This window comes from Ursus arctos, unplaced genomic scaffold (assembly GCF_023065955.2).
Source record: "Ursus arctos isolate Adak ecotype North America unplaced genomic scaffold, UrsArc2.0 scaffold_7, whole genome shotgun sequence".
Taxonomy (NCBI): Eukaryota; Metazoa; Chordata; class Mammalia; order Carnivora; family Ursidae; genus Ursus; species Ursus arctos.
In genome coordinates, this window is record NW_026623089.1 from 9714919 (window position 1) to 9742878 (window position 27960).

The 27960-nt window shown below is 51.1% G+C and overlaps 1 protein-coding gene across 19 annotated transcripts in view; it reads left to right on the forward strand.

Moving 5' to 3' along the window:
• Positions 1-15455: 15455 nt before the first annotated feature.
• Positions 15456-27960, forward strand: part of FGFR2 (fibroblast growth factor receptor 2) — a 101481-nt gene continuing 88976 nt past the window's right edge. For 13 of the 19 annotated variants that reach the window (XM_026494283.4, XM_026494280.4, XM_026494281.4 and 10 more), the window contains exon 1: positions 19479-19738. In XM_026494283.4, coding sequence (XP_026350068.1) covers positions 19570-19738 — 169 coding nt within the window. In that variant the 5' untranslated portion in view covers positions 19479-19569. Of the gene's footprint in view, positions 15585-19462; positions 19739-27960 lie in introns of those variants that run through there. The other 6 variants (XM_026494285.4, XM_026494286.4, XM_026494288.4 and 3 more) reach the window with 1 other exon arrangement.

Sequence of the window (27960 nt, forward strand, 5' to 3'; positions counted from 1 at the left end):
CGTTTGGCGTTTGGGATTGAAAAGTGCGGAGAGGAGTGGGTCTTGCGGTCACCAGTAGACTCGAGAGGGCATTTACAACCAGTGAGTGTTCCCTGTTAGTTTGCATCAGGAATGTCCAAACCCAAAGGAGGAGAGAAAAAGTGGCTGGGCCAGCGCAGTGGGGCTTCAAAGCCAAGCCGTGCTCCCCTGCCATCTCTCACCCATTGAGGAAAGGTGGAAAGTTTCCTCATTTCTGGGACTTCGTGTCTCCAGCCATTGGTCCCTCTGCCACTTCAATGTCAAGCCAGGACAGCTGTGTGACTGATCCCTCTGCCCAGGCTGCTGTGAGTCCTTGGCCACCAGTGGTGTCTTTAGCAGCATCAAGATGGAGTCATTCTCCATCCCCCAAGAGTGGTTTCCAGCGGTAGATTAAACATGGCCGCAAATTCTCTGCCGCCCCTCCTGTCGATGGGTGAAGTCCCTTCCCACTCCCCTTGGATTTGGGCTGGCCTGACTTGCTTGGATGGAAGGGATGTGATGGAACCTCTGGGGCTGGGCTTCCACTGGTCTGCAGCTCCTGCTCGGAACCCAGCGCTATGCCACGAGAAGCTCAAGCCCTGCGGAGTGACTGTAGAGAGGGAAACTGAGGCTCCCTGTTGACAGCCCCCGTGAGCTCCCAGATGACAGCCTGTACACATTGCTGGCTATGTGAGTGAGTGAGAGAGTGAGTGTTCCAGCCCAGTGAAGCTTCCAGAAGAGTGTACCCCCGGTGACACCACTGGAGAGCCCAAGACCCCCCAGCTGAGCCCAGCCAACACGTACAACGGTGGGAATAGCAACCAGCTGCTGTTTGAGTCCCCACGTGTTGGGAGGGTTTGCCATGCAACAACGGATCGCTGAGAAACCCAAAGATGGGCTTGCTAAGGTTTCTGAAGGCTGGCAAAGGGTTTTCCCCATTTCTTACAAAGTGCAGTGTGTGCCAGGATATACATTTCCAGTGAAAACCACACCTGGTTGGTGAATTTCAAAGTCAGAGCCAAGGGGGCCCTTGTAGACCTCATCGTCCATCTTTCATTTCACAGGCAGTGACATTCTTGGTCCCTGTGCCTCTTGGCAACCTCTGTCCCCAGTTGGGCATCAAGAAGCCTTTCTTTTACTTGGTTATCTTCTCTAGCTGTTTTTGTGATATGCATTGCATGATATTTTCCTATCTTCCTCGCCCCTACCTCCAACCAGCCAACAACATCTGGATGCTTTTGGCAGCCGAACCTTGGTGTCTATGGCCTCAAAATGCCAGATGTTGTCTTTATGCATCTTCCACATAAGGGAAAGTTGGGGGAGGGTCAGGGAACCGAGGACCTCAATGCTGTCTCCTCTCGGTCTCATGTCTTGAGGTCCTCTTTTAGCAACAGCCTGGACGTCTCTGCCAATTCAGGGATGCCGTAGAGTCCTCAGAGCTAAATGGACATTAACCCACTTTCATATCGAATAAGCCTGCATGGGAGGCACAGAGGGAATGGTGCGTGAGACGGGGAACAGCCTGGGAATCTTGCCTCCCTTCTTGCGCCCTGAGTGAACCTCCCTATGATGTCTCTCGTATGACCTTGACGAGCTCTATGCTGCCAGACCAACATACAACTTTTGCTATTGTCTTAGGTTGGGTTCCTGGTGAGATAGACTCAGAGGTGCACAGGAAGCTTACTTCGGGGTGTCCTCGGGACCCACCTCCATGGAGGAGTGAAGGAAGTAGGGCCAGGAAAGTCAACTGTGATGTGGTCACAGCCAAGCCCTCAGCCAGCGGCACAGGTGCCCCTGGAGCTGGGGTAGATCCTCAGAGTTGTCTCTCACTGGGTGAGGGGCCAGGCCTTTCTGGGTCCCCACCCCAACAACTGGGGCAGCCAACTGTCATGGGACTGAGGGGCTCCCAGCATGAGGGCCTTTCAGTCCCTAAAGGAGTTGTCCACCCTGCTGATGACCAGCCATTAGATAAGGACTGCCTGGGAGGTGCCATGGGTTCGGGAGGAGGAAGAGTTTCTGTCTTCAGTCTCCTGGCTGAACCTGGCTGAGGGTCATGGCTGCCAGCACTCCCAGCAGCTGAGGGAACCAACTCCGTCCTGAGGGAGGACCTAGGCGCCCCTGCAGTGCCCCCCACGGCCGTTTGTTACCTCACTGCACTCCTGGCTGTGTGTGAGGAGCAGGTGGAGGTCAAGGGAGAGCTGGAGCAGCTTCTCTCTGGGAATTGGGGGTAGTGGCCCTTCTGTGGGTGTGTGTGGAGACGCGGGAGTCAGGTCTAGGTTAGCACAAAGGCGAAAATCTCTGTCCAAATCACCCTTGGAGATCTCTGGAGAAGGATTTCTCCGTCAGTCTTCCAGCACCAGGCTTTCCTCTGGCTGGAGCCGACCTCCAGTTCTTTGAGCCCCAGAGGCAGTGGGCAGTTTACATTTTGGAGCCATATGGTCAAAAAAGAAAGAAAGGAACGTGAAGCTCTTCTCAGGACCATGAGGTACTGTGATGGCGCCTGGAAGCCTGAGGGAGTGCTTCCCGTCTCCCACCTTTTGGCCCATCACCTAGAGGAGTGGGGAATAGGGCCTGCATTATTTGAACCCTCTCCCCCTCCCTCCCACTTTCTTTTCTCTCTCCTTTCTTTCCCCCAACATCCTTTCCCAACACAAAACCCTGAACTCTAAGTTAATGGGTGGGTAGGATACAACTTCACTGAACGGTGGGAAGACCCTCCATCCTGGTGTCAGACCCAGACTCAGAGGCTCTTTCTGCCACCGGCTAGGTGAGACCTTAGCCGAATCCCCCAAGACTTCTCTGGTCTGGGTTTCTGCTTCCTGAAAGCTGGAAGTCTCTACCCGTTGAAGGCAGCCATGGTCTTCAGCCAAGAGCAGCCAAGATCAGGGCCAGGTCCCACACTGGTCCCCAGTAACCTGATGGACCCGTGAATGAATGAACGAACGAACGGTTCCCATAAAGGGCTCCCAGGGGCTCCCTACGGGAATTCTGTGTGGAGGTCCCACAAACGGCAGAGGCAGGGGAGGCAGGCAGATGTGGTCGAAGATGCCTCAGAGTTGCCATAAAAAGGAGGTCCTGGCTCAAAAGCCCCAGGTGTCCTCTCACCTGGCCTACCCGACCTCACCTGTTCTAGAATGAGTGGAGGCTGTCAGCAGAGATGCTGGTGGTCACCTCCTGGACCATTTGAAGAGTCACCTGGCTCGTGCCTTGGGCTTGACTAGACTGTGCCTGGAGATGTACCAGAAGGATCTGCGGCTTGGGCTCTCCCTCCCCCACAAGCTAGCAGGGAGCATTTCCTCTGAGCGGAACTTCCACACACAGGAGGGGATCCATAAACTAGGTTTATTAAGCAGCTGAAAGGCGAGGAGCTCAGGACCCCGGGCTTTGACGCTAGGAAGATTCAAACATCACCGCATTTGTTTATTTTTTTTACGTTTCTGAGCGAATGTATATTTCTTCATGTTTAGAGACTGGCAGCCCTGGAAAATGAAGCTTATTTATCTACCAGATACACATCATATAAACAGCTGCAAACGGCTTCCCCCCACCCCGCGCGGCCGTGGCTCTCAGCTCTGACCCGTGGGACCGCACGCTCTGCAGCGAGCCTGCATTCTGGGACCCAGGGAGGGGGCAGGTCGAGTCTCGGCTGCAAGTGGGGGCGGCTTCCAGAATCTGACCTGGTTGCCTCAGATCACTTCCTGGTCCACGCTTACTTGTTCATTCCACAAACCGATATCCATCTTTCCCTGGGCCCTGTGCGAGCCCCTGGTGATGCAGAGATGATCAGCCAGCCCCCCACCCCCCCACCTCCCCACCCCTGAGAACCCTAACGTTGAAGGTGAGAGTCTTGACAAGCAGTGTCTTGGAGGAAATGGTGACTTTCCTCTGGGGCATCTTTCAATCCCAACTGAGCCCACCCGCCTCTTTTATTTCTCCAGCAGTGACAGCTGTCCCTCGTCCTCCCAGGCCTGTTCCCATCTGTGCTGGGGGGGGGGGGGGGGCGGGAGTGAGCTTAAGGACGTTTCCGTAAATGAGGAGAGGTCAGGATGCTAAAGTGTTTGGAAGTCATTCTGGAGGACGCCCGCTGAGGCCCTCGCTCTCCACTAAACTCTGCCTGTGGGACTGCTCTGGCTTTGCACGTGTTCCAACTTATTAAATGTGGAGACGCTCGACTTCGGGGTGAGATCCCCGGGCTGCCGATGGGATCCATCAAACCTTTCCTCCGTTGCGTTTCGAAGGCAGGCGGAAGGAAGAAATGTGCGAGGGCGGTAATCAGCCAATACCCAGAGCCTTGCATGTAACGCGGATCCCCGAAGAATTATGGCTCCGGGTTTGGTTGGATGTTACTGTTTTTCTTTCTAGGAAGAGCAGTGCACGTTTACAAGATGGATGATTATCGGGCCGGGAGCGGCAGAAGGTGCAATTTCTTGCCTGAAAATTACTCGTCTTCTGAACCTTTCAGCCCCTGAGTCAGCACCTTGCTTTGTCTTCGCTTCTCCCTGGCGGCGCTGGGTTTTTCCTAATAGGAAGGCTCTCTTTTCCAGCCAGCCGAGCAGCAGGATTTCCAGGCTGGTACGGCCTCTCCGATCCCCCTCTTGAATCAGCTCAACCTGCCAATGGGCGGGGCACCTGAGGGGTGGCCTTCCAGAACAGGTGGGACTTGAACAGCGGCCAAGATGTGGATTTGGACAAGCCCAGGAGAAGGGACGGGGCATCGCAGGCAAGGGGGCAGCCTGCGTAAAGGGCTCTAGGGAAAGCTGAACCCGTGTCGGGACAGGGACAGTTAGGAAGGCAGGACGGAAGGAGGCTCCATGTCTCAGGCTCTTGCTACCAGCCAGCCCAATCCATGCCCACTGGGACCCAGCGCGCATGACTGTAGAGTGGCCTTCTGCCAACAACTCGAACACGTCCGGAGCTGCTTCCTCCCCTAGAGTCTCCAGAAAGGGACACAGCTCCACCAATGCCTTGATTTCAGCTGAGCCCCCCCTTGACCTCTGACCTTACAGAACTGTGATCTGAGAAATGTGTGTTGTTTCAAGCCACTAAGTCTGTGGTCATGTGTTCCGGCAGCCCTAGGCCACCCATGCACCATGTATAAAATAGAGGGAGCACGGAGAGGTTAGTCACCTTGCCCAAGTTCAGTTGGAGGCTCTGTGGAGAAGCAGGCACGGGGACCCAGCTCTGACTGAAACCAATGTCCACGACTTACCTGTTGCAAGCCGAAGAAATTTGCGACAAAGGTGGATGACAGGTAAAGTGAGACAGAGAGCATCACCCGATGTGACATGACAGGGGCTGGCGGGAGGCAGGGGGTGGGTAGGCAGGGGATTCGCGATCCCCAGGCTGATGGGGGTGGTACCCACAGCAGATGGCTGACACGGACGGGGTCAGGAGAAATTGCTGGGAGCCCCACAGGCTGGAGCAGAGAGCTGGCCCTGACCACCAGAACCAGGTAGGGTGGCAGGGGCTGCTGCTGGAACGCAGCCAGAAAAATGGGCCAAGGGTGTGAGGGTGCAATTGTAGCAGGAGGGCTGTCTGCCTTCATCTTGGACTGAAGTTCCATCTTCCCCGTAAACTAACTCCCTATAGGATGCTGAGACCAGGTGAGAAACCACAGTGGTGGGAGGGCCATCATCCCAGGCTTTGTGGCCAAGTCTTCCTGGATCCACACTAGCCCTGAGCAGGAAGGCAGGACCCAGGATGGCCAGTGAGGGACCATTCCTTGGTGACATGGTCACTGGGTTCTGAGAAATGGATGGTGGCCAGGATTTCTCCAGAGGGCAGGCACCAGAGGCTGGCTGCTGAGGACCTGCCAGTAATGGCCACTTTCTCTGGCTCATGGTGAAACTGGTACCTTATATGTCTGGGGTCTCACGGAGATTGTCCACTGCGGCAAGACTCTGACCCAGGGAACGGACCACAGCCACAAATTTCGTATACACACTCGATGACCAAACACCATAGCATCCTCATATCACAGTCAACACCCTGGTTACTACTTCATTCGAGAGGAAACATGGCGGGGTGCCTGGCAGCTCAGCTGGGAGAGAACATGACTCTTGATCTCAGGGTTGTGAGTTTGAGCCCCATGTTGGGTGTAGAGATTACTTAAAAATAAAACCTTAAAAAAGATTTCTTTAATTAAAAACAAAAAAGAGGAAACGGCTTTCTATAAGATTATTGTCACTAACATCAAATATACAAATAGCTCTGTCGACACATAAATTAATCACTTCAAAATAGGCCCAAGTCTTGCCATATGGTAACCCCAGAAACCAAGCCCAGGGAAAGCATTACAGAGTTTCTGATCAGGCCTGACCCCCTTTTATTTAATGGGGACTTTTCCAGGATGGAAGGAAAAGGCAGGTAATTCCCAGTGGTCTCTGGGCAGAAGGCCCACTTCTCTTGGACTGGTCCCAGTCAGTCCACCTGTGTGAGTGGCTTCTACCAAGTGTCGGGTTGCCATGGAAGATACAGAACACAAAGTTCAATCTGAATTTCAGGAAAACAATAGTTTTTAATGTAAGTATGTCCCATGGAATATTCGTTCACGCAATATTGAGGAACGCTTCTACTAAAAAAAAAAAAAAAAAGTGCTTGTGTTTATCCGAAATTCTAATTTAACTGGGTCTCCTGCATTTTTATTAGCTGAATTTGGTGCCGCAAACCAGCGGTGTTCTGAAGTGGTATCTTGTCTTACTTGGAGGAGACAAGGCGAACAGCTGTCTTGGTTCCTATTTTGAAGCACACAGAGGATTTCTCACAAAGAAAATGTCCTTGTCCCCAGAGGATGGAACAAACCGATGCTTCAGGTGGAGAAATGCGGAATCTGCCCATTGGCACGATGAGCTGACACCGGTGATATTGGGAAGACCTTCAGAAGAAAGTGAGCACGCGCTCTGCCCTTGACAGCTCCAACTTCTGCTGGAATCAAGACTCTTAGAGGTGAGTCTGGAATATGGTTACATCCAATATTTACAACCTATGAATAAGGACACAGGGAGTCAGAAAGGCTGAGTAACTTGCCCAGGGTCACACAGCAAAGATAAACAGGGGGAGGTAAGACCAGGGTTAGGACACACGGCTACAAAGAGGGAGGTCTGAATGCCTCTAGTCTGGAAATAGTAGCATCAGCTAACATGCACTGATCATTTGCCGTGAACCAAGCACCTTACGTGGAGTTTCCCATTCAATCCACAAAAACTCCGATAAGCACGTTAAGCAGTTATCACACCAATTTACAAAGGAAGATGTGGTAAGAAGGGGCAGACATGAGGCCCTTGGCAGGCAGAACTGGCCTGTAGATCCCATGTTCTGAGCCACTCCAGGACAGCAAAGGATACGACCTGCAGATCACAGGCCAACCCAACAAAGGAGCTAATGTCTAAAAACTGAGACAATGAGGGGCACCTGGGTGGTTCCGTTGGTGAAGCGTCTGCCTTTGGCTCAGGTCATGATCCCAGGGTCCTGGGGTGGAGCCCCACAGTGGGCTCCCTGCTCAGCGGAGAGCCTGCTTCTCCCTCTCCCTCTGCCTCTCCTGCAGCTTGTGCTCTCAATCTCTCCCAGGCTTCTCTCCCAAATAAATAAAATCTTAAAAAAAAAAATAAAAATTGAGACAATTGCCATAATCTGGATGGGATGGCCAACTTCTCTGGAAGGATCAGAAGAATGGGTCCCATTGGTCTACGTTCCCAGTCCTCAGTGGCTGGCCACCCTGGACCTTCCTCTGCCCCGCGCACACCACCTGCTCACGGGATACCAGCTCCCTCCCTCAATGACCCTATGACTTGGGGCAAGCTCTCAGTGTTTCCACTGCCCAATTTGTAAAATTGGGGTCATAGTGGTATCCACCTCACGGGCTCCTTGTAATCAATACGTAATAACTCATTAAAGGCCACGGTCACAGTTGTTTGAAACATAATAAGAACCCAATAAATGTCAGCCACCAGGTACCCACTCTGTGCCAAGACAGCAGTTGCCATAGTTCTTGCAAATGGGAAGCCACCAAGGCTCTGAGTGACCTGATGGAAGAGCAGGGCAGTGGTCCCCACCTCTGGGCAAAGTGGCCAGCAACGAAGAGATTAGACACAGAAGCTGTCCGAGGATCCTGAATGACCGTCCCCAGGGAGCCGGGACAACTTCAGTGATACTAGAGAAAAAAACAAAAAGGATGGGGGTGCGCGGCTTTCAAAAGACAACCCAGATCTAGGCATGGACAGGCCTTGGTGGGAGGGGAGCTGGCAACCCTAGGCCTGGAGGGTGGCGGCCCAGATGGAGACTGGCGCCAGAAGTTGAAGCCGGTAAAGGTAGCTCTCTGGCTCCAGCGAGGATCCAGGTGGAGAGATGCCGCCCCAAGCCGTGGACAGAGAGGAAGCCGGAGATAGCTTCAGGCCGGGCCAGGCCCCGGGTGGAGACGCCTGCCATCCCCGGTCCCTGCAGGATCCCCTCCCAGCTGTGCTTCAGCAAGCACCAGGATTCCTGCCGCAGACACGCCTCGGCGTTGATCGCTCATCACCTGCACAGCCCGAACGAGTTGGGGGAGGGGGGCGGGCGGGGGGGAGGCCTGCTGCTGACGGATCGCCCCTCCTCCGCGCCGGGCCTCAGGGTCGCATCACTCACCCAGCCCTGCAGCTCCTTCCCCCGGGCGCCGGCCGCCCCCTCATCCACCCTGCGCCTCTCCCGGCGCCCGCGGCCACACGGGGGCGCCGGCGCCCGCCGCGCGCGTACCTGCACAGAGCCCCGAGAACAAAGGGAGCCCTGGGGACCTTGGCCTTCTTCACCTGCGGCCACCTGCTCCCCAGGCTGCGGGCCCCGAGCGCCAAGCCGGCATCTGGCCCCCGCGAAGGAGTTAATTTTTGCTCAACCCTGCTCTTAGAAATCTGTTAAAGAAATCGCTCCTCCCCTGATGGCCTTTCTCTCCAGCTTGGGGACAGAATATAAGAGCTCTGGGACTCTAAAAGGGTTACTGGTTTTGTGATTTTACAATGCGTCCTGCTCTGTATTCTCCGTCTCCTTCCCGGAGTTTACCAGGATCCTGGCAGCAGCATTTTTCTCCCCTTTGGTTTATTAAAGTGAACTTCTTTTCACGTTTGGACGGAGTAGACACACACTCTGGGGAGATGGTGTAACAAACCAAACACAGAAATCAAGGGGAAGGAGGGAGGAAGGCACCGTGGAAATTGGGTCATCACAAGGAAGGGAAACTTGCACCGCACAGCTCGGCCGGCTTTGCCCTAACGTGGCTTTTATTCTCTAATTTCGAAATATACCTCGGCGACTAGGTGCAAAACCCTGTGCTAATATACCCGGATGCCTTAATTGGGAAACCCCAAAAGAGGCTAAGTTACAATCACCATCAATCAAGTATCTATTGAGGGCCTGGGAGCACAAAGGGCCTGTAACAGACTGCCAGAGGCTAGCCAGGCAGTGTGCCTGCCCTGCAACTGCAAGATGGGGGAGGCAGCCTAAGCCTTCTGGGTGTTCTAATTTAGTGGTCCCCGATTAACCCCTCTCCCCCAAATTGATGCCCACCGTCACATTTGATGCAGCGTTTTCCAAGGGCATCACCATCTTGGTTCAGCCACCCTTTCTCCCTCTGGGTTCACAGCTCTGAGCGCATACCTGTGAGTTCCTGAGGACTTGGGGGAACAGGAGGCCTCCCAGAGAGGAACTGAGGGCCTGGACAGAAAACTGGGGCTGCTTCGAGTGGGCCCCAGAATCAGGAGGTGATGCTACAGACACCATATCACCCACATTCAGTTAATAGTAATATTGCCATTGTCCACCAAAGACCTTTCCTGGGACTCTCCAGCACTCTTCCCATGGCGAGGAGTGGAGTTCCCACCCCTAAACTCCTCGGGTAGCATGACACCGGCAAGACTACATGGGAGTTGGGGTGGGGGGAGGCAGAAGCAGTTCCTGGGGACTCCCCTGGCTAAGGAGATCCTGGAGGGAAAGAGGGAGACAGGGACACTCTCCAGTGACCATTTTCTAGAATACCGGCACGACCTAATTTGGTGGCCAGAGCCACGGGTGGCTATTGAGCTCATGAAATGTAGTTGGCGCTCCTGAAGGGCTGACATGTAAGTTTCATTTAGTTTTAATTCATTTAACTTGAAATAATCACACTGGCTAGTGGCTACTGTATCAGAAGTGCCAGCACAGCTCTAAGCAGTGACAGTGGGCAGGGGGGCAGGGGTAGAGCCAAAGTTGGCAATAAGACATCACTGTTAATCTCTTCCTAATTGCCCCACCCGGGCTAAAAGCACCTGCATATCTTCTTTCCAGTCTGCTGGGAGCCGTTGTTGTGGCCGAGGTGGTGGCTTGAGTGCAGGCTGAGGGTGTCCGAAAGGAGGCACAGAGTCTTGCAGCCAAGCAATGACATGCCATAAATTGTCCTTAAGCAGCAATGGGCCAGGGATTAGAGGACTTTCCCGGTAGATACCATTACCAGCAGACAGGGGTCAACAGCAGGGTTCCTACACTGAGGTTTCAAAATACTTCAAAGAGGATGTCGACTTCCTCTAACTGGTTGGTCTTTGGTGATGGGTCAACGACAACTTTTAGTGTCTCTGGAGGCAGCGAATGTTCCATGATTGGAGGAGCTGGAGGTCTGAGGCAACTGTATTTTTTAAGGGGAGACCCTACTATGCAAAAGAGGGGGAGGCCAAGGAGTGGGGGAGGGGTATGTTAAATGACTTTCCCAGAATCATATGGTTCTTGGCAATGTTGGGATAGAAACCCAGGTCTTGGATGCCCTGGCCTGGCATTGTTTCTACTGCACAACGTGGCTGGTCAAATACCTTGTGACTTTGGGCAGTGTAGACATTACCTCTGGCTGGTTTGGCCAACCAGCGAACTGACCAATCAGTTTTCCTTCACAGATGGGCAGGAGCCTGGTAGGACCTTGTAGCACTGGGCAGGGGGTTGGGGGTGGGTAGTGTTGAGGCCAGAGTAAAAGTTCCCCAATTATTCCCCCTCCCACTCCTTTTATAGCAAGTTTTGCTTTTCTTGAACCAGAATGTTGTCAGGGTTCCTGAATTGCCCCATTCATTGACTTTTGAGTAAAAGACCTGGTTACCCAGTTTTAAATAGCAAATGCGTGGCAGATTTGTAAGCCTTAATTCCTCACTGATAAGAGTCATTTTAGGAACCACAAACGTTGGCCCTTACTTCTTCCCCTATTTTGAAGACTGCAAATTCAGCTGATGAACTGTAGGTGTGTGAAAGAGGTCTCACAATCTTATGTACCTAAACTTGAAGGTTCTTGGAAACATTCACAGCAACAGTGACCCTCACCAAATTCTTGGAGCACTTGAAGAAGTAGGATGAACCCATGGCGAGTGGGTAAATGTTCTCTTCAAATACTAACGTTGGCGGAGGCAATGAATTCTACTCAACATATGTCAACTCTGCACTGAGTTGAACCACCTGGAAGGAGCCATCACGTGGCATGGATGGGTGAAAATGGTTGACTTTCTCTGGTGGACACCAGAATGAATCCCAGTCCCATCGGGAGACCAGACTTTTGGTTTCCCTGCCCTTAACCAGTGGTGTGACCGTGAGCCTACCACTTCCCCTCTCTGTGCCCCACTCCCCTCCCCTGTCAAATGTGGGGAGTGTGTACGATTCCGGCAGTCTGCGCAGGCGGCATTCCGTCTCAGGTGGGCTTTGCGTTGGCATCACCAGGTCCTTCAGTTGGGGCAGAGGGTGGGCAGAGGGTGGGCATGGGGAATTCAGAAGTCATGGCTCCAGACTCTGTGAAAACCAGGCTGTAATACTATCCGGGTGGTGCCAGTGGGTTCTAGGCTCTTCACTGAAACACTCGAATCCTTCCAATAGACCCAGGGGGTAGGACTATTAAGAACGGCTAATAATAATCATAGGAGACACATTGCATTTCCAGAGCCACGAGGAGTATCTCAATAAAAACAGGTTTTGTCACCCTTTCATTCACTTAATCTTCTTAGTGACCCTATTAATTAACTACAAGATAGGTACCACTATTGTCCTCATTTTACCTGAGAAAATGAAAAACTCAGAGAATTTAAGTAACCTGTGCAAGGTCACACAGCCATTGAGCGAAGAGTGCCTGTTGGAACCAGAGCCCCTTCACCTCAAAGTGAGGCAGGGATTCTGGAAGGACTTTGTCCCCAGGGACGTCTTGGCTTTGCGATTCCGTTCTAAGTTTAGAATCATCGCCCATGTTCGACGTTCGATGTGCGGTGCTGGGATTTACGATGTCGCTTCAGTTAAATGCCATAAGCTCCCTGAAGATGGGACCAAGCTGTCAGGGATCAGGTCCCTCCCCTCATCCCAGGAGTTAACCAGGCTAACCACAGTCCTTGGACTATTCTATATTTCTCCTTTCAAAAGCTTCTTTTATGCTCCAGACATTATTGAGATGTAGCCTAAAGAATGAAATTCAGTTTTGCAGGGAGCTCAGAACACATTAGAAGGGCTCATTAGCACTTAATGCCAATGAACTTTGTTCATCGAACTTTTCTATAGGGTGAAGAACAGCCACCCATTACAAAACAAATTATAAAAAAAAAAAATTCTGAATCTTTAGAGGAGAATGGCCCGTGGCTGCGAGGGCTCCCACCCCTCCCCTCCCCCCCCATAACCGATGGGCCCGCAACACAATTTGTTTCTTGAAAGTCATGGTGCATCGGAGTTCTGGTGTCCTCATTTTTCTTCCTTCCATTGATGTATCATTACTACAGTGAAAGAAAGGAGGGCGTCTCGAGGGCTTTTGAAAAAAAAAAAAGGTGGCTACTCAAGACATTTTGTAAAGGGGGGAAAATTGTGAAGAAAAGGGCCCCCAGTGGGGGGCGAAGGGGTGGTGAATGTGGCCTTGTCTGGCGGTTCTTTCAGCAGAAACCTGGTGCTTGCATTGGCCGTTCAGTGCAAACTGTCACCTTTAGTTCTTGCTGGCTTTTCTGCCCTCGGCCCTGAACCTCAACAGATTGGGGCTTATTTACCTATTCACCCTCGGCCGGGAAGCTCATTAATAGGCTTATTAGCAACACCATTCACGGGAGGCCATTGACAAAAGGGGTTCCAGCCACTTGAAGAGGGAAGAGAAAAAAAACTGTCCAGAGATTATTTTCTCATTCAGAAGCCTCACTGGTGTGAAAACTTTCCTAGACCCACTGAGGTCACTTGAAGCCTAAATATGATGACAGAATTGGGTTTTGTAAAAAAAAAAAAAAAAAAAAATTCCAAACATGCATTTGCTTCTCTCAAAACTGAAGAAGTTTGCTGCTGTGGGCCTGTGGGCTTCGCTGCCTTAAAAACGAACGCTCTTAGGGGAATAAGGGTCTTGTGATGGATGGGTGTCTTTTCATCCCTATAAAGAATAAATTCTGCGAACTGCATCTGGACATGAAAGTAGGTGTTCTGATTTGTCATTTTCAGCGGAAGCCGGCCTTTTTATTCAGTATATATAAAGCTGTCGATGAATGGGGTGAGGGACGATGGCTTCCTGCACCAGTAATTTATGTGAGAATGTGTTAACAGCATTTTCAATGGCTGACGGATATGTTGCAGGATGGGAAGGGAATCTGTCCTGAGACCCTTGAGTTTCCCATTGGTGGGGAATATAAAGATGTTAAGTGCCAGGGCCCGAGCAGGCAGACGTGCAGCCACCTCTCTTTTTGTGACCACAGAGCTGAGGACGTGAAAAAGGTATTGGTGTGTTCCGACCCATCCAGGTGTGAGCCGACAGCTGAGATGTCGGTTCCTGAAAAAGGTGTTAGGACTGATCCAGGTGAAAAGACTGGACCAAACACATACCCAAGCGTAGGGACCGATAATTTTGCTTGAGAATCTATTCTTTTTGCTGTCAAATTTCCAAAATAGAATTCCACAGCCATTTGCCTGAAGCATTTCAATGGATTTCATATTCTCAGCATGTAAGTCATTTGCATAAAAGTTTTCTGCGATGGATTGAGAAGAAAAATGATTTTCTCATAATGTGCGGCACCTTCAAAAAATTTTTTTTCGTAAATGTTATTGAAGTGTGCTATGTCGGTGACCCAGGAGCAACTGCATTTCTAAATGCTGGAAAAGTCGATTTTCCAGGTCAGTTTTGTACTCACTGCTCCATCTATCTTCAGGCCTCAAAAGCATTCTGGAGCACTTCTGGGTTTAATGACCTTTTCTAAGGAAAAATAATTAAGGTTTTTATCTGTATTGTCTCGGACTTAAGCACAAAAGCTTAGGAGCTGGATCAGTGAGGAGGAGAGAAAGTATATTAAAAAATAAATTATCCTGTAGACAGAGCCTCCCAAGAAAGGTAAATGGAAAATATGAACTTTAACCAGTTGCAGCCTGGCATTCAGTTGAAGAATCTAAGATTCGGGAGGAGCTGCTTTGCTCAAGGCCACACAGCTATTTATAGCGTAGTTTCTTTAGAATCTTTCCAATTTCTTTTTATTACTCCAGATACATATTACTAAACACTTTTTTTTTTTTTTTTTTTTTGGTCGTTGCCGTTTTTGACTTTCTCTATGAGAGGCCAGATTCAAAGTCAGGCTCTGCCAATAACCGGCTGTGTGGCCCTGGACAAATTACTTCACCTCTCTCCTGGTTTCCTTATCAGAAACTGGGAATATTATTCTGCAGGGGGGTGGTTCGGCGTGCCCTCCCGGAGTAGGACCTCCGTAAATACTGGGTTCTTCTCTCACTGCTATTGTTTTGCAGGACAGAAAAGTGCAACGTCCTGCAGACATTCTCCTCCAAAAGTTTCAGTTGCATTAAATTACCCCCCTCCACCCCCCATGCAGTCGCTCCAGGGGTAGGGCAGGCAGTCCGTCATTTGTTTTCTGCCTTGAACTAAACGCAAGGCGATCAGCAGACAAGCCGTCGGTCTAAGTCCCCAGGGAAGAAAGGGGGCGGTGGCGCGGGGCGAGGCCGTCGCCGCACCTCTCGGGGCCCGCGGTGGCCGGGGTCTCGGGCGGCTCGCGGGCGTCGGGAGCCGCGAGGAGCAGGGGCGGCCGGGCGCGCGGCGCTGATTGGCAGAGCGGGCGCCGCCGTCCAGGAAACGGCTCGGGTTTCAGCGGGGGCGTGACCCGCGGGGAGGGGGCGGCGGCGGCGGCGGCGGCGGCGGCGGGCGGCGGCGGCGGAGAGCGCCGCGGAGAGCCGAGCGGGCGGGCGGCGGGTGCGGAGCGGGCGAGCGAGTGAGCGAGCGCGGCCGCCACAAAGCTCGGGCGCCGCGGGGTCTGCGGGCGGCGTAGCTGGCCCGGCGCGGCGACTGCTTTCCGGGCTGGCGGGGCCCGGGCGCCCCGAGGCCGCGGCTTTCCAGGGCGCCCTGAGCGTTCGCAAGTTGCGAGCAAAGTTTGGTGGAGGAGACGCCGAGCCTGAGTCCTTTCTTCCTCTCGCTCCCCAAACCCGAGGGCAGCCGGCGGGCGTCATGCCCGCGCTCCTCCGCAGCCTGGGGTGCGCCTGAAGCCTCGCAGCCTTGGCGCAGGCGGGACCCGAGGACCACTCTGTTTCGGAGTTTCCCCCGAGTTCGTCGCTTGCTCCATCCCGACTCACGCCGGGCGCGGGGACAGACCGGCGGCCGAGGAGCGTTGCCATTCAAGGTAATCGCCGTGTCGGGTGCCTCGGGGAGCCTCGCCCGCCGGGGAAGCTGGCGCCGCGGGAGTTCGGGACTCCGGGTGCACCATGCCCCGAGCGGAGGGCGCGGGGGACTGGCACGGTGCAGCCTGTTCCCTGTCCTCCCTCTTTGGCTGCATAGGTGATGGGGGAGCGGGATGCGTGCTGCCGGCGGTCGCTTGGGAAGGTCTGCCTCTACTTATCACCCCCATCCAGATGCTGACATCTGCCTCTGGCACTGACACCCCCTCCCTGTCAAACTCCGGCCGGCTCCGTCCCACCGGCCGGCGCGGTCCTCCGCCCCCAGGGCGGTTAGGCGAGTGGCGGGGGTGCCTCTGGTGGTTCGGCCCCGCAGGTCCGGGGTTCGGAGGGGCATCTTCGGGGTGCCTCATTCTGGATGCGGGGGGCTCCCGTCCCGTCCCATCCAGGCCGGGCGGGGTGTGTGTGTGTGTGTGGAGACGCTTCCCTGGGAGGGAGCCGCCGGATGGGCCCGGCGACTTCTCCGTAGGGCTGGCTGTGCTCGGGGGCGGCACCTTTGAGGAAGAGGCCGCTCGGGTTCCCCGATTTCAGTAACCGGCGCCCCTCTCCCGCTGCCGCTGTCGGCGCTGGAGGGAGCGCAGCGCGCCTGGGGCTAGGGGGCGAACTGGACCGACTTTTTCTAGCTCGCCGCCTGCTCTGCCGGCAGCAGCTCGGGGATGTCGAAAGCGCAGGCGAGTTCTAACTTGCGCGCTCATTTTTTCAGCGCCGGGGCCGCGCCGGGGAGTCAGCCGAGGGCCCTGCGAGGCGCTGGCTCCCACCCTCGCGGCCACAGGGCCAGACTCAGGGGTCCCGGGCTGGCGCGCCGAGTCGCCGCCGCTCCCCTCGAAGCCCGCTCTTGCCAGAGCCTTCTCCGGGCCTGCCTTCCTCCGGCCCAATTCAATAAAACCTACCCTTAAAAGCAAACCTGCTTTCACACTCGGGGCACCCATTATGTGTTTGGTGTGAAATGCTATCAACATTTAAAACCCCATTGTCCCCCTGGTCCCAAATCCCTGTAAATCTTCCACTGGCCGCGACTCATTTTCATCTGAAAAGCCTGTTTAGTTTGAATAGAAAAGCAATCAGGCGCCCCTCTCCCTCTCCCTGGAATGTCAATTAAAATGCAGATTTCTCTGAGCTCTTTAGCGCCCCAAGAAGGGGGAGAAAACAGGATATTCCAGGCAAACAAATGAAAGAAATGCTACAATGAAACAGGGCTGCTAGTGGTTAGGAGTTCCCCAAAGCTGCTGCAAGTTCTCACTGGCTTGCTAGCGTTAACCACGGAATGGATTGTCGTCCTGGGTCGCCTGTATTTTGTGTTTTTTGATATTTCAGTATGTTGAGGAACCTCCTCTCCATCCCCCCCCCCGCCCAGATTTGACCCCTGATAGCTCCCTCCATTACTCAGCTCGGAAGACACGGAGAACAGTAGGGAGGCTTTGAGCTCAGAGATAGGTCTGCCCCCTGGGGGGACACAGGCATCCCAACCTTGCCTGGGACTGTTGACTTTCCTGATGTAAAAATCCACCAGAAACAAAGTGCCCAAGTGCTCAGCATGGGTGAGCCGGCAGAGGCCAGATAACCACTCAGTGGGAGCTCAGTGAGGTAGGCACTGTGTGGGTTTGACTTCTTGGCGCGTTGGGGGGGGGTTGGGGGGTTGGGAATATTTTGGTTACTCGAGGAGCCCAGCACGAACCTGGCATAGGGACCACTCTCCAGCCAGGCTCTCTTGCTTGTCACTTTGCCTGTCTTTGGGGGCAGGTTTGTGCCCAGGTGAAAACAGACCGGGGAGCGGGTGGCCACGAAGAGCCGTCCATCATAGGGAGGGTGACAACTCCTCCCGCAGCCGAGCCTGAGAAGAGAGTTCCCTTTCAAGGGGAAAAGTAAACACGCTGGGGCTTTCACTGAGGCTCAGACTCCAGGAAGGATTATGGTATTGAAGGCAGGAAGCCGGGATTGTGGCCGCCAGCAGCCTGCTGGGCCTGTGTTCCCAACACCGAGCCTCGGGACCTAATTATCCCGCCTAGGAGGTCCCTCCACACTTGTGTCCACTCTGGTGAGGAGTCGTGCAGACCTGCTGCCTTAGGCCTCCGCCTTCCAGAGATTTGGGCAGGGGGCGGCCTGGGGCCTAGACCTAGTAATGACTAAAATTCAAGTTTCTTGTGCAAGCTGATGGGATGAATGAATGGTCTGAGATTTAGCTGATTTAGGTCACTGGATGGCTTTCTCTGCTTGGAGCAAAGGACGACCCTTTGGGCTGGGACATGTGGGTGATGTGGCCAGGGAAGCAGCCTTGGATGAAATCTGCTAGGATTTAAGATTGTTCATGAAGTTGTGTCAGAGGCAGAACATTCCCATGCATTCTGGAAATGCTTAGTAAATCAATGAGAATGCTTGTGTACTTTCCTCCCACACGTATGTAGAAATAGATTGGGAGTTATCTTTTGAGGCTCTTAACTTCAAGAGGAAAGAAAATTTAGGGGAAAAAAACATCCTTCAAGCAACCTGAAATTAGAGGGTGTGCTCACAGGCACACACTTTTCTTGCTTTTGCTGTGAATCACACCTTTTTGTATGTGCTTCTTTTCTTTTCCCAGTTTAATCCTCAGTCAGGGCTAACAGGAACAGTTTTTCTGATGTAGCTTTGGAGAGGCTCAGGCAATGTTGAAATCTTATGGCAGAATTTGAAACATCAGGTTGGCATGCCAAAAGCCCGGACTTTAGAGATTTTTATATTCAAGGTCTCACCCTCACCCTCAGTCCTTAAAATGTGGTTCGTTTATTTGGTTCACCGAATCTGATTGTTTCCAGTTTTCTCAAGTTGGTGCATTTCTGTTCTGTACTTGGTCATTGAGGATAATGAATACATTTGAAGTTATTTGGAATAGTTAAGCTTGGACAATTCTCTTTGCCTTGGGGTCACAGACCAGTAAGTGGAGCACCCCCTGTCACTTCTGAAGTTTTAGCCAATAGGTTAACAAATTGAAAGTTACTTGCCCAGTCACTTACCATGACAGTAATTTACATATCACCATCGTCCCTTAATAAACACCTGCGTTATTTCTCAGAGCTTGCATCCACTCCCCTCGGTCGCCCACCCTGTGTGGGCTGAAGACACTTAGGAGGCAGGAGGCGGGGGCTGCCTGTAGTGGCAGTGGAAGGGGATTCAGGCTTTGAGCCTCTTTTTGGATCCGTGGCTTTGAATGTGTTTGCATTTCCTTCACTCTCTGTAAGTGGCTGCTTGGCGGAAGACCGAAATACATTTCCATATTGGAAAATGAATCCTGACAAGTGTAAACTGGTGGGGCTTTTTGGTAGCCTTCCTGGGCTTCCTTTTATTTTGCTGGTCTCCTTTCATGCCGAGTACTACAGTGAGGGCGGAGCCAGCCATTCAGCTGCAGCCCCAGAAATAAGTCCGCACGCAGACGCCTCCACCATCCAGCTGTCTAAAGCCCCGTTGGCCTAAGAGAAGTTAACAAGGCCGGTTCTGCCAACCCGAGCATTGTTAACTTGCTTTTGTAGTTGCCCTTGAAACTAAGGTCACGTTGCTTCTGCGTGTTGAGGGCCGTGGAGGTGACAGTGGATGGCAGAAGAGAGTGCGCTTTGCCTCACTTGGCGTGGCTGCACGGAGTCCTGTCCTGTAGACTCTTTCTTAAAAATATGCTTGCTCACAATCAGCCCAGCGCGGCTTGTGGCGGACCCGTCTGGCGGGAACACCTGGGACCCTGAGGCGCGCATGCCAGGTTTGCAGATAATGCAGAGGCTGAGAAACGGTGGTAGCCCACTTGGGTTTCCACGAACTGGCATCAGGGAGGATTTCACTGACTCGCCGGATCTGTCTCCCCTAGAGGCTGCAGCACCGCGGGAGCAGCGGCCAGACCGGCACCTCGGCTCCGGAGCCCACTGCAGGCTGGAGGCATTGCTGGCAGTCCATGCTCGCAGACCAGGTGTGCAGATGGGAGTGACGTCCACGTGGAGATATGGAAGAGGACGGGGGATTGGCACCGCCGCAGCCATGGTCAGCTGGGCCCGCTTCGTCTGCCTGGTCTTGGTCACCATGGCAACCTTGTCCCTGGCCCGGCCCTCCTTCAATTTAGTGGAGGATACCACTTTAGAGCCGGAGGGTAAGTGGTTTCGTCTCACCTTTCAGGGCACCAAGTTTGTTTGGGGATGTGTCTGGGGAAGTGGCACTGAGGTCAAGGCCTGTTTTCCAGTCAGCTGCCCTTGCATTGTAAGTGAGTCTTTAAGAGCAAGGAGTGGGCTCTCTGCTCCCCCCCGGGTCAGAGATCGGCACCCCTCCCCCCCAAGTCAGAGATGGTTAGAGAAGGTTCCTTGCCGTGATACTGCAGGCAGAACGGTATAGTTTGCTGGTTTCTTGGTGTGTGCGTTTCTCTGCGCTGGGTAAGGGAGGCAGCTGGCCCTTCACCTTTTCCACTGCCCAGGAGGGCTGTGGGAGGAGAGCCTGTAGGTGAATGCCATCTAGAACCTTCCTAGCAGGAGCATTCTGACTGGAGAGGGTCTTGCTTATGATGTAAAGAATTGCTGTTTTCTGACAAATGGAGCCATGAAGGGAAATTGCCAACATCTAAAATGCTGACATTTTATTTTCATTGTCTAAGGAGAAAAAGAAGCTTCTGAAGTGCACAGAGATGCCCTGACATTTTACTTTTTTTTTTTTTTTTTAAGCCATTGTAATTCCTACTACGTAAGCAGTACGTCACAGATACTGCAAATTCTATTTTAGGTAAATTTGAAAGTGAAGGTACCTGGATGTCTCCCATATCTATGAGAACTTCCAGGTCGAACAGGCCACACACTGGTGTTTTCAGCTTTGGAAATTTAATTGTAAAGGCAGAAAGCCAGTTGTGAACCCTACATGGGGCTGAATTACTCAGCCGGGCCGGTCTGGAACCTCCTTCCCGGGTCCTCCCGAGACGTCAGTAGCCAAGCCTCCACTTGGGGTGGCATTGAAATCTGTCATCAGCCGGGAATATTGGTAGCTGAGTTATTTTTCGAGTGGTAATCCGAGAATAAAATGGCAGATCCCAGCACTCATCGCCACTTAATGAACCTGTTTGCTGAGAGCCCACCTGGTGCTTGCTTGGCTTTGGGGGCCTGCCGTGGTCCTGAGTGGTCTGGGGTCAGCTCAGCTGTTCTGGAAAAGCACCCAGCGCCACAGGCTGGCAAAGGACAGAGGGTGGGTCAGGACAACACGGGAAGGAGGGCTGCGTTCCCGCCTGAGATGACCGCGCTGAGAGAGGGGCTCCCAGTGGGACCCCGTGTTCGGGTCATGAAAGGATAGGTAAGGGCCACAGTTTTTCTAAAACGACCCTGATTTTACCCAAAGCAGTCCAGCACTGGCCAGAGTGAAGCCGGTGCCCTGTCTAAAGCAGAGGCGTGAAGGCCTCATGAGAACAGGTGCGGTGAAGTCACAGTGGCTTCCCCATCTCTGGGAGGGGGAATCTGGCGAAAGTTTGCCTCTGTGGCACTTAACAGGCTCTAGCTGCGGTGATGAGGGGACAGCCTCCTTGTGACTTGTGCTGTATTGTAAGCACGCGTGTGATCTGCAAAGGCGATGCCTTTCTCAAGGACTTAATGGGAGAGAAAAGAGTCCTGGTTTCTGAAAGTCAGGCCTGTACCTCCTTAATTTTGCTAATAATTAAAATAGATGTGTTTCCTAATTGCTGGTTTTCCCTTGAGTGCGTGGCCCAGCTGCGTGCTGAGCCAGGATTTCCTTACCGGGTGAGCCCTGGAATGGCCCAGGGTAGGAAGAAACTGTCATTTTTCATTTTGACTTTCAGGGCAGCATTCTTGGGAGTTTATCTCAACAGAAAGTGTAAAACGGTCCTGGAGGACTTCTTTTCTTTTCTTTTCTTTTTTTTTTTAAAGATTTTATTTATTTATTTGACAGAGACAGCCAGCTAGAGACGGAACATAAGCAGGGGGAGTGGGAGAGGAAGAAGCAGGCTCATGGCGGAGGAGCCTGATGTGGGGCTCGATCCCATAACGCCGGGATCACGCCCTGAGCCGAAGGCAGACGCTTAACCGCTGTGCCGCCCAGGCGCCCCTGGAGGACTTCTTTTCTTGTTCTTAATTATTGAAGAAAGTTTAAAATATGCAGGAAGAAAGAGGTGGGGCAGAGAGGGGGAAGAAACCATGGACAGCGATAAAGTGCCCCCAGTGGTTCTTTGTGTGAAATTTTGTATCCAACAATGGGAGTATTGTTGCAAGCAGGTCTTCCCAACCTGGTGGGATCTGGGGATACTCTTGGGGCTTGGGGGTGGGGTGGTTCACGAATTCTCCAAAATTATAGGAAATACTTTGCCAAAGTCGTTTCATGCATTTTTCTGGGCTCACAGCTTCTGTGAGGTTTGTGTCCAGTGTTGGTGAGACGTTTAAGGTAATAGACCCGCAGAGGCGTGGCTTTGGAAGAGCATGCGAAGCCCTGTCCCTCTGTTTCCCTTTTCTGTGGCCCGATGGTTTGATAAGATGATCTTGAAGGTCTTCATTCATGTTAAGTGTATATTAACGTCCTCAGGAGGCTTCTGGTTCCTTACATCAAAAGGTCGTCAGGAGATTTCAGTGTCCCTGGGAGCAGAGAGCGGTCAGCTCATGGCCTGGCGTCTCCTGAGCACCCACGACATGCTGACCTCCCCCTTGCCCATGAGGTGGGCACACGTGTCTGCTCTGTCCCATGTGGGCTGGCCCTGCCCGGTGCCACAATGTCAGGAAACGTGGAGGCTTTTGGGGACAGTTGAGAAGAAAGTCGCTCTGTCACGGAGAAGGCCCTTTGTGACTCCAGACAGCTTTCTGGAGCGCCTGGGCTGCCCTGGTCTGTCAGTACCATATTGGCAACCCATCTGAGTTCTCATTGCAGGTAGTTTTATTTTGGTGTCGGAGGCTATTAGGAAGGTCGTCTAATTCTTGATGGGAAAGGAGTTAACTGGAAGCCAACTGACTGGGACAGCTCTAGTTTAGGCCATGGTCCTGCCGAATTGGGGGGAGAGATGGAGGGACGATGGATGGATGAGTGTGTGCCAGTCCCAGGCTGTCTTCTGTGGTGAGTGTAACTATAGCTTTCGTTAACATAAGTTCAACCTTAACCTTTTATTGCACCAGGCCCCATCTTGGAAGACTTTCTGGTTTGTTAATTTGAAGGCTCAGATTAGATCAGGTCTCTTGGGCTGGACCAGAGGAAAATGTGTCCAGGGAAAAATGCGAGGAAGTTCCGGGAAGGAGCCTGAGCCCTAAGATTGGAGGATCCTTTTTCAGTCTTCTCGGCTTTGTACGGTATTATCCTATATCATCCTCTCATATCATCTGTCACATGCCATGTGTCTTCTGGACACGACGAAGTGGTAACAGACAGTAGGATTGGATCTACTCAGCTGACTTGAGAAGCAAATAATCTCTAGGAGATTTTCATTAATATCCCAGATTAAAAAAGAATATTTCCAGTTGGTCATTCATTGTTGTAGAGGAATGGCTGAAGGCTGTAAATTCAGTTATTGACTCGGGGGGCGGGGGGAGTCCTCAATGCCAAGTACTGTTCTGTTGATTAATATTCTCATCATTTAAAGTATAGTCGAGCTTGATTATCCTGGGGAGGGGTGACGCTTTCAAGTTCTCGTCACCTACTCTGGTTAATTAAGTCATTGTTGACATTAATGATATCTTTGTTTACACCAGCCCAGTAGGAGCTAAAATAAAAGGGCTTTTCCAACCCCAAACCCCTAATTACTTTCCCACCCTCCAGAAAGTGTGATTCTGGAAAGCAGCAACCTGGGAAGAAAGTAGTTTGCCTTTTTTTTTTTTTTAAACCAGTTTTTTGGGCAACCTTCTAAGAGGTGATGCTCTCCTGGACCGATGTGAGTTGGTCCAAAGCTCAGTAGCAGAGCGGGTGAGTGAAAGACACACATGGAGAGCTTTCGAAGTCAGATTTTTCCAGCACGGTTTATTTAAGTCCTTTGTTAGAAGTATTATAAATGCCACAACATCAGCCATACGCATTTAATTGCAAGTTAAAAGAAAAGAAAAAAAAAGAATATATCCGCATACCAAGAGCGAATGATTTAAAATAATCTTCTGTTTTGTATTATCTGCATCTTTGTTTCTCAGTGCGAGTATTCATATTTAAGAGTTGACTGGAGCTTGAGAGTTAGCTTAGGAACAAGGACTTACTCTTGGTCAATTAAACCAAATGCAGGCATACGCAGGTAAATACACAATAAAGTACACATCCTTTATTAGTATGTAAAGTATTTCACAATCAGAGACAAAGAACTGTGCTTAGTATCCCTTCGAGAGTGACAGTTTGGCACGCTGAGAGAGTTGGCGTTTGTGTAGTTTCTATAGTTTCTATACTCGCTCCCTCTGATCCGAATTCAGTGAGTGTGGTGTTCTGCCTGTTACTTTAACCAGTCAGAACGCTGAGTACCTGCCGTGGGGTTGACCCCCCCACCCCTCCACGAGGAACCAGAAGGGGTTCTTCCCAAGTCCTTCTGGCTCAGCTGAGGGTGAGAGTTCCAGATAACCAGAGCAATCCAACAGGAGATGTTTCCAGTATGGGACTGAATGAGGAATTACCTGGTTATGCAATACCAGGGTCGTGTTGAGACAGGAAGAGTCCTGTTTAGTGCTCACATTCTCCGTAAAACGTATCCAGTAGCCTTGCAGCCTGAAGTCTGTTGTTTGGGTGTTGACTTATCTAGAGGAATTGTTAAAAGGCTACCACCCTTTCTCCCCAGAGTCTGGCCTCATTTTCCATTTCCATGGAAGCTGTCTGATTTTAAGTCTTTCAAGGAGAACGTGGGAAATTGGTTTTGGGGCACCAGGTAGGAAGTAAGCTGGTGTGCTACTTTCCACGGCCCTGATTGGATTCTTAGCATGGTGGCTTGTCTGGGTGGGCAACTCAGAAATTGTTTAGGGGAAGTTTTTCAGGCAATACCATAAGTGACTCCGGTCCAATGGGCTTCCTGCCGCTGTGCGGAAATGCCCATGATCTTTATTATTTGTTTTCCTTGAGGAGGGGTGACTTCAGCCTTACGTTTTGTATTCTTTTTTTATCCATTTGCTGCATCTGCTTAGAGATGGCTCTGCTTTTTCAGCTTTAATGGCCTGGAAATGCTCGATGCTGCTCAGCGGGCCACACCTTTGCCTCACGGCCTTTTCTCTGACCGGCCTTTTTACTGTGCTTTCTTTGAACCGATGGTGACCGTGTTCAAGGCTGTATGTGGCTGAACAGTGAACTCGATGTAGGGGCTGAACCTGTGGCCTTAGCTGAAGTGGGGGGTGGGGTCTGAGCAGTTACGTGTCAGCATCATTGTATCCAAGATGAGCAGATTCCTAAGAACACAGCTTGGACTTGTTAGAGGCTCTTGGACTTGAGATTTTACTATTTTTATTTTTTTTTTTAAAGATTTTATTTATTCATTCGACAGAGAGAGAGACAGCCAGCGAGAGAGGGAACACAAGCAGAGGGAGCGGGAGAGGAAGAAGCAGGCTCCTAGCGGTAGAGCCTGACGTGGGGCTCGATCCTAGAACGCCAGGATCACGCCCTGAGCCGAAGGCAGACGCTTAACGACTGAGCCACCCAGGCGCCCCGAGATTTCACTATTTTTATTTTTATTTATTTTATTATTTTTTTTAATGTAAGCTCTGTGCCCAGCGTGGGGCTTGAACTCATGACCCTGAGATCAAGAGTCACCTGCTCTACAGACTGAGACAGCTAAGGGTCCCAGATGTGAAATTTTGTTTATTTATTTTTAAAGATTTTATTTATTTATTTTTGAGAGAAAGAGCACGCAAGCACGCACGGGGGGGGGGGGGCAGAGGGAGGAGCAGTCTCCCTGCTGAGCAGGGAACCCCAAAGGGGCCTCATCCCAGGACCCTGGGATCCTGACCTGAGCAGAAGGCAGACGCTTAACCGACTGAGCCACCCAGGCGCCCAGACATGAGATTCTAAATCTGTGTATAACTCATGTTCCATTTTGGGGAAAATGTTTTATCTTCATGAGAAGCCTTGAGGCTTTCTGGAAGCCGTAGAGTCTCCACAAAACAGCCACTTTCTTTTAATTACCCAGGTAGACCTGGAGTGACCCAGCCGGTTCAGCTCTGGCCTTCTTGAATTAGGGAATGTAAAGAAGGAGGTAGGGAAGCCAACCTGAGACCAGGCTCTTTGATGAGTCTGGTTGAACAAGCTGTTGGCCGCTTTACCAGAAGGATCCTGTGTGTCTTGGAGATGGCCCCTTCTGAAATTAACAAAGGTTACGTTTTTCCCAAGTGTTTTTTTTTTTTTTTTTGCCTTCCTTGCTCTGATCTGTAACTACCCCTTTTTAAAAGGGCATGATAGAAAACCCAAAATAGCAGCTTTCACTGGGCTTCATTTATGTAACTTCAAGCTTTTACCACTTCTGTATTCATGCAAAAGTATATTTAATTCTCAGTACAGACTGTGGCTGTCCTTGAAGAGTGTATGTTATGTAAAATGGGCATGCTTTAGGTTTTCAGTAATTTTGGTTTTGGGACACTTGCACCGTGACGGAGTTGTAAGATGCTGGGCGTGAGCTGTTGTCATTTATTCCACTTTGGAATACGTAAGTCATTACGCCTCATTCTGGATTTTTGCCACTTCATGTGAATATTGTAAATTTCAAATTCTTTTTGTAGTGAGTCAGGGAGCCAAGCTGTGGCATATTCTTTCCTTTAACCCCTCGTCCAGGTGAAGAATGGTAAATTCCAAGTCCTGTACGAATGGAATGCACATATTTGGAATTTCAGGTTATAGTGCATATGTTTTATGAGGAGGTCAAAAACCAGCTTCTAAGGAAAGTTCGGATATATTCAGGAATGAGGACAAGGGACGTATTTATTTATATGATTTATATATCACCTTTGCTGGAAAGAAAGGAACTCAGTCCTCAGCTCTGACACTGAGAAACTCTACATGAATTGTCATGTTAATTTTCCAACATGAGAACTCCTTCTTTGTGATTCTATCTGGCCTCTCTTTACACATGACCGTTTACTGTTAAGGTTTTCCATACATGACCAGTTGTAATGTTTTAAGACTATGTAGACATCATAAAGGCCAACTTGGCCTGTTGGGTGGGGAGTGGGGTGGGGAGGGGCCTCAGAGTGAAAATAAGGATCTTTGCAGTGACAAGTTTTGGTTTAAACTTTTTGGAAAACCCTCTAACTTAAGATTCTCAGTGGATGGTGAGATGGCCCCGTAGGAGTGTGGCTGGCTGCCTTTAAGGGGCGCCTCCTTGTCCGCCAAAGCCTCCTGGGTTTCCACCAAAACACGTTGCATTCTTAGCTGATGGGAGGTAGGTTCCCAATTGAATATGGACTCTAAATGTTCTAAATGTTTCAAATTTAATATCACTCAAATTTAAAAGACCGAAAAGCCCCTATAAAATTAGCTTAAATTTTTTATCTGACATTTTTTTTTCTCCATAAAAATGAATAAACTACTTTTGAATGATACGTGATGTGCTTTTTGGACACAGACAGAAGGAACTTAGCCTTGGGGGTTAGGCAAGTTGGGCTTGAATCACTCTCCTGTCTCCTGGTGCTGTGGCCTTGGATAAGATAGATAATCTCTCTGAGCGTCCCTTTATCTAAAATGGGGCTGATAATATCTATGTAAAGAGGGAGAATATGAAGATTAAATGCAAATGGATGTGGAGCCTTTCCTTACTGTAGTTCTTGGCCTAGAAGAGGTGCTCGATAAATGCTGCTTTTCTCTCTACTCATCCCTGCTTCTTGTCCATGTAAAAAACCTGATAAAGGGTTTAAAAAATTTTTTTAATTTTTGATTTTTTAAAGTAGGCAGGAGGGAGGAAGAGGGAGAGAATCTTAAGCTGCGGTGGAGTCGGATGATGTGGGGCTTGATCTCACGACCCTGAGATCATGACCCTGAAATCATGACCTGAGCTGAGACCAAGAGTCGGAGGGTTAACGGACTGAGCCACCCAGGTGCCCCGATAGAGGATTTAAAACCAGTATTTCAGGTGTATTTACCCTAACGTAAATGATAAATTCTCTGATGGGAGTTCATTTACATTAACAGAAAGGGTGCTCAAGGCCCTGGTTTATCCAGCCCTTTTTATTATCTTGGGTCTTTATAAGTCTGGACTTCAGAAACGTGCTCTGATCTCCTTGCTGGCTGCAGTCCAGATGGTTCTGGGTTGACCTGTTTTTCCCCATTGAGAAAACGCGGTTGCAGTTCTGTCGTCATGGTGGGACACACACTTCGTGGAGAGCAGTATATTTTGGCAAGGAAAGAGTTTTCTGTTTGAGGTTTCCAAAGGATTGAAGAATGATGGAGACTGGGTTTGGGGGG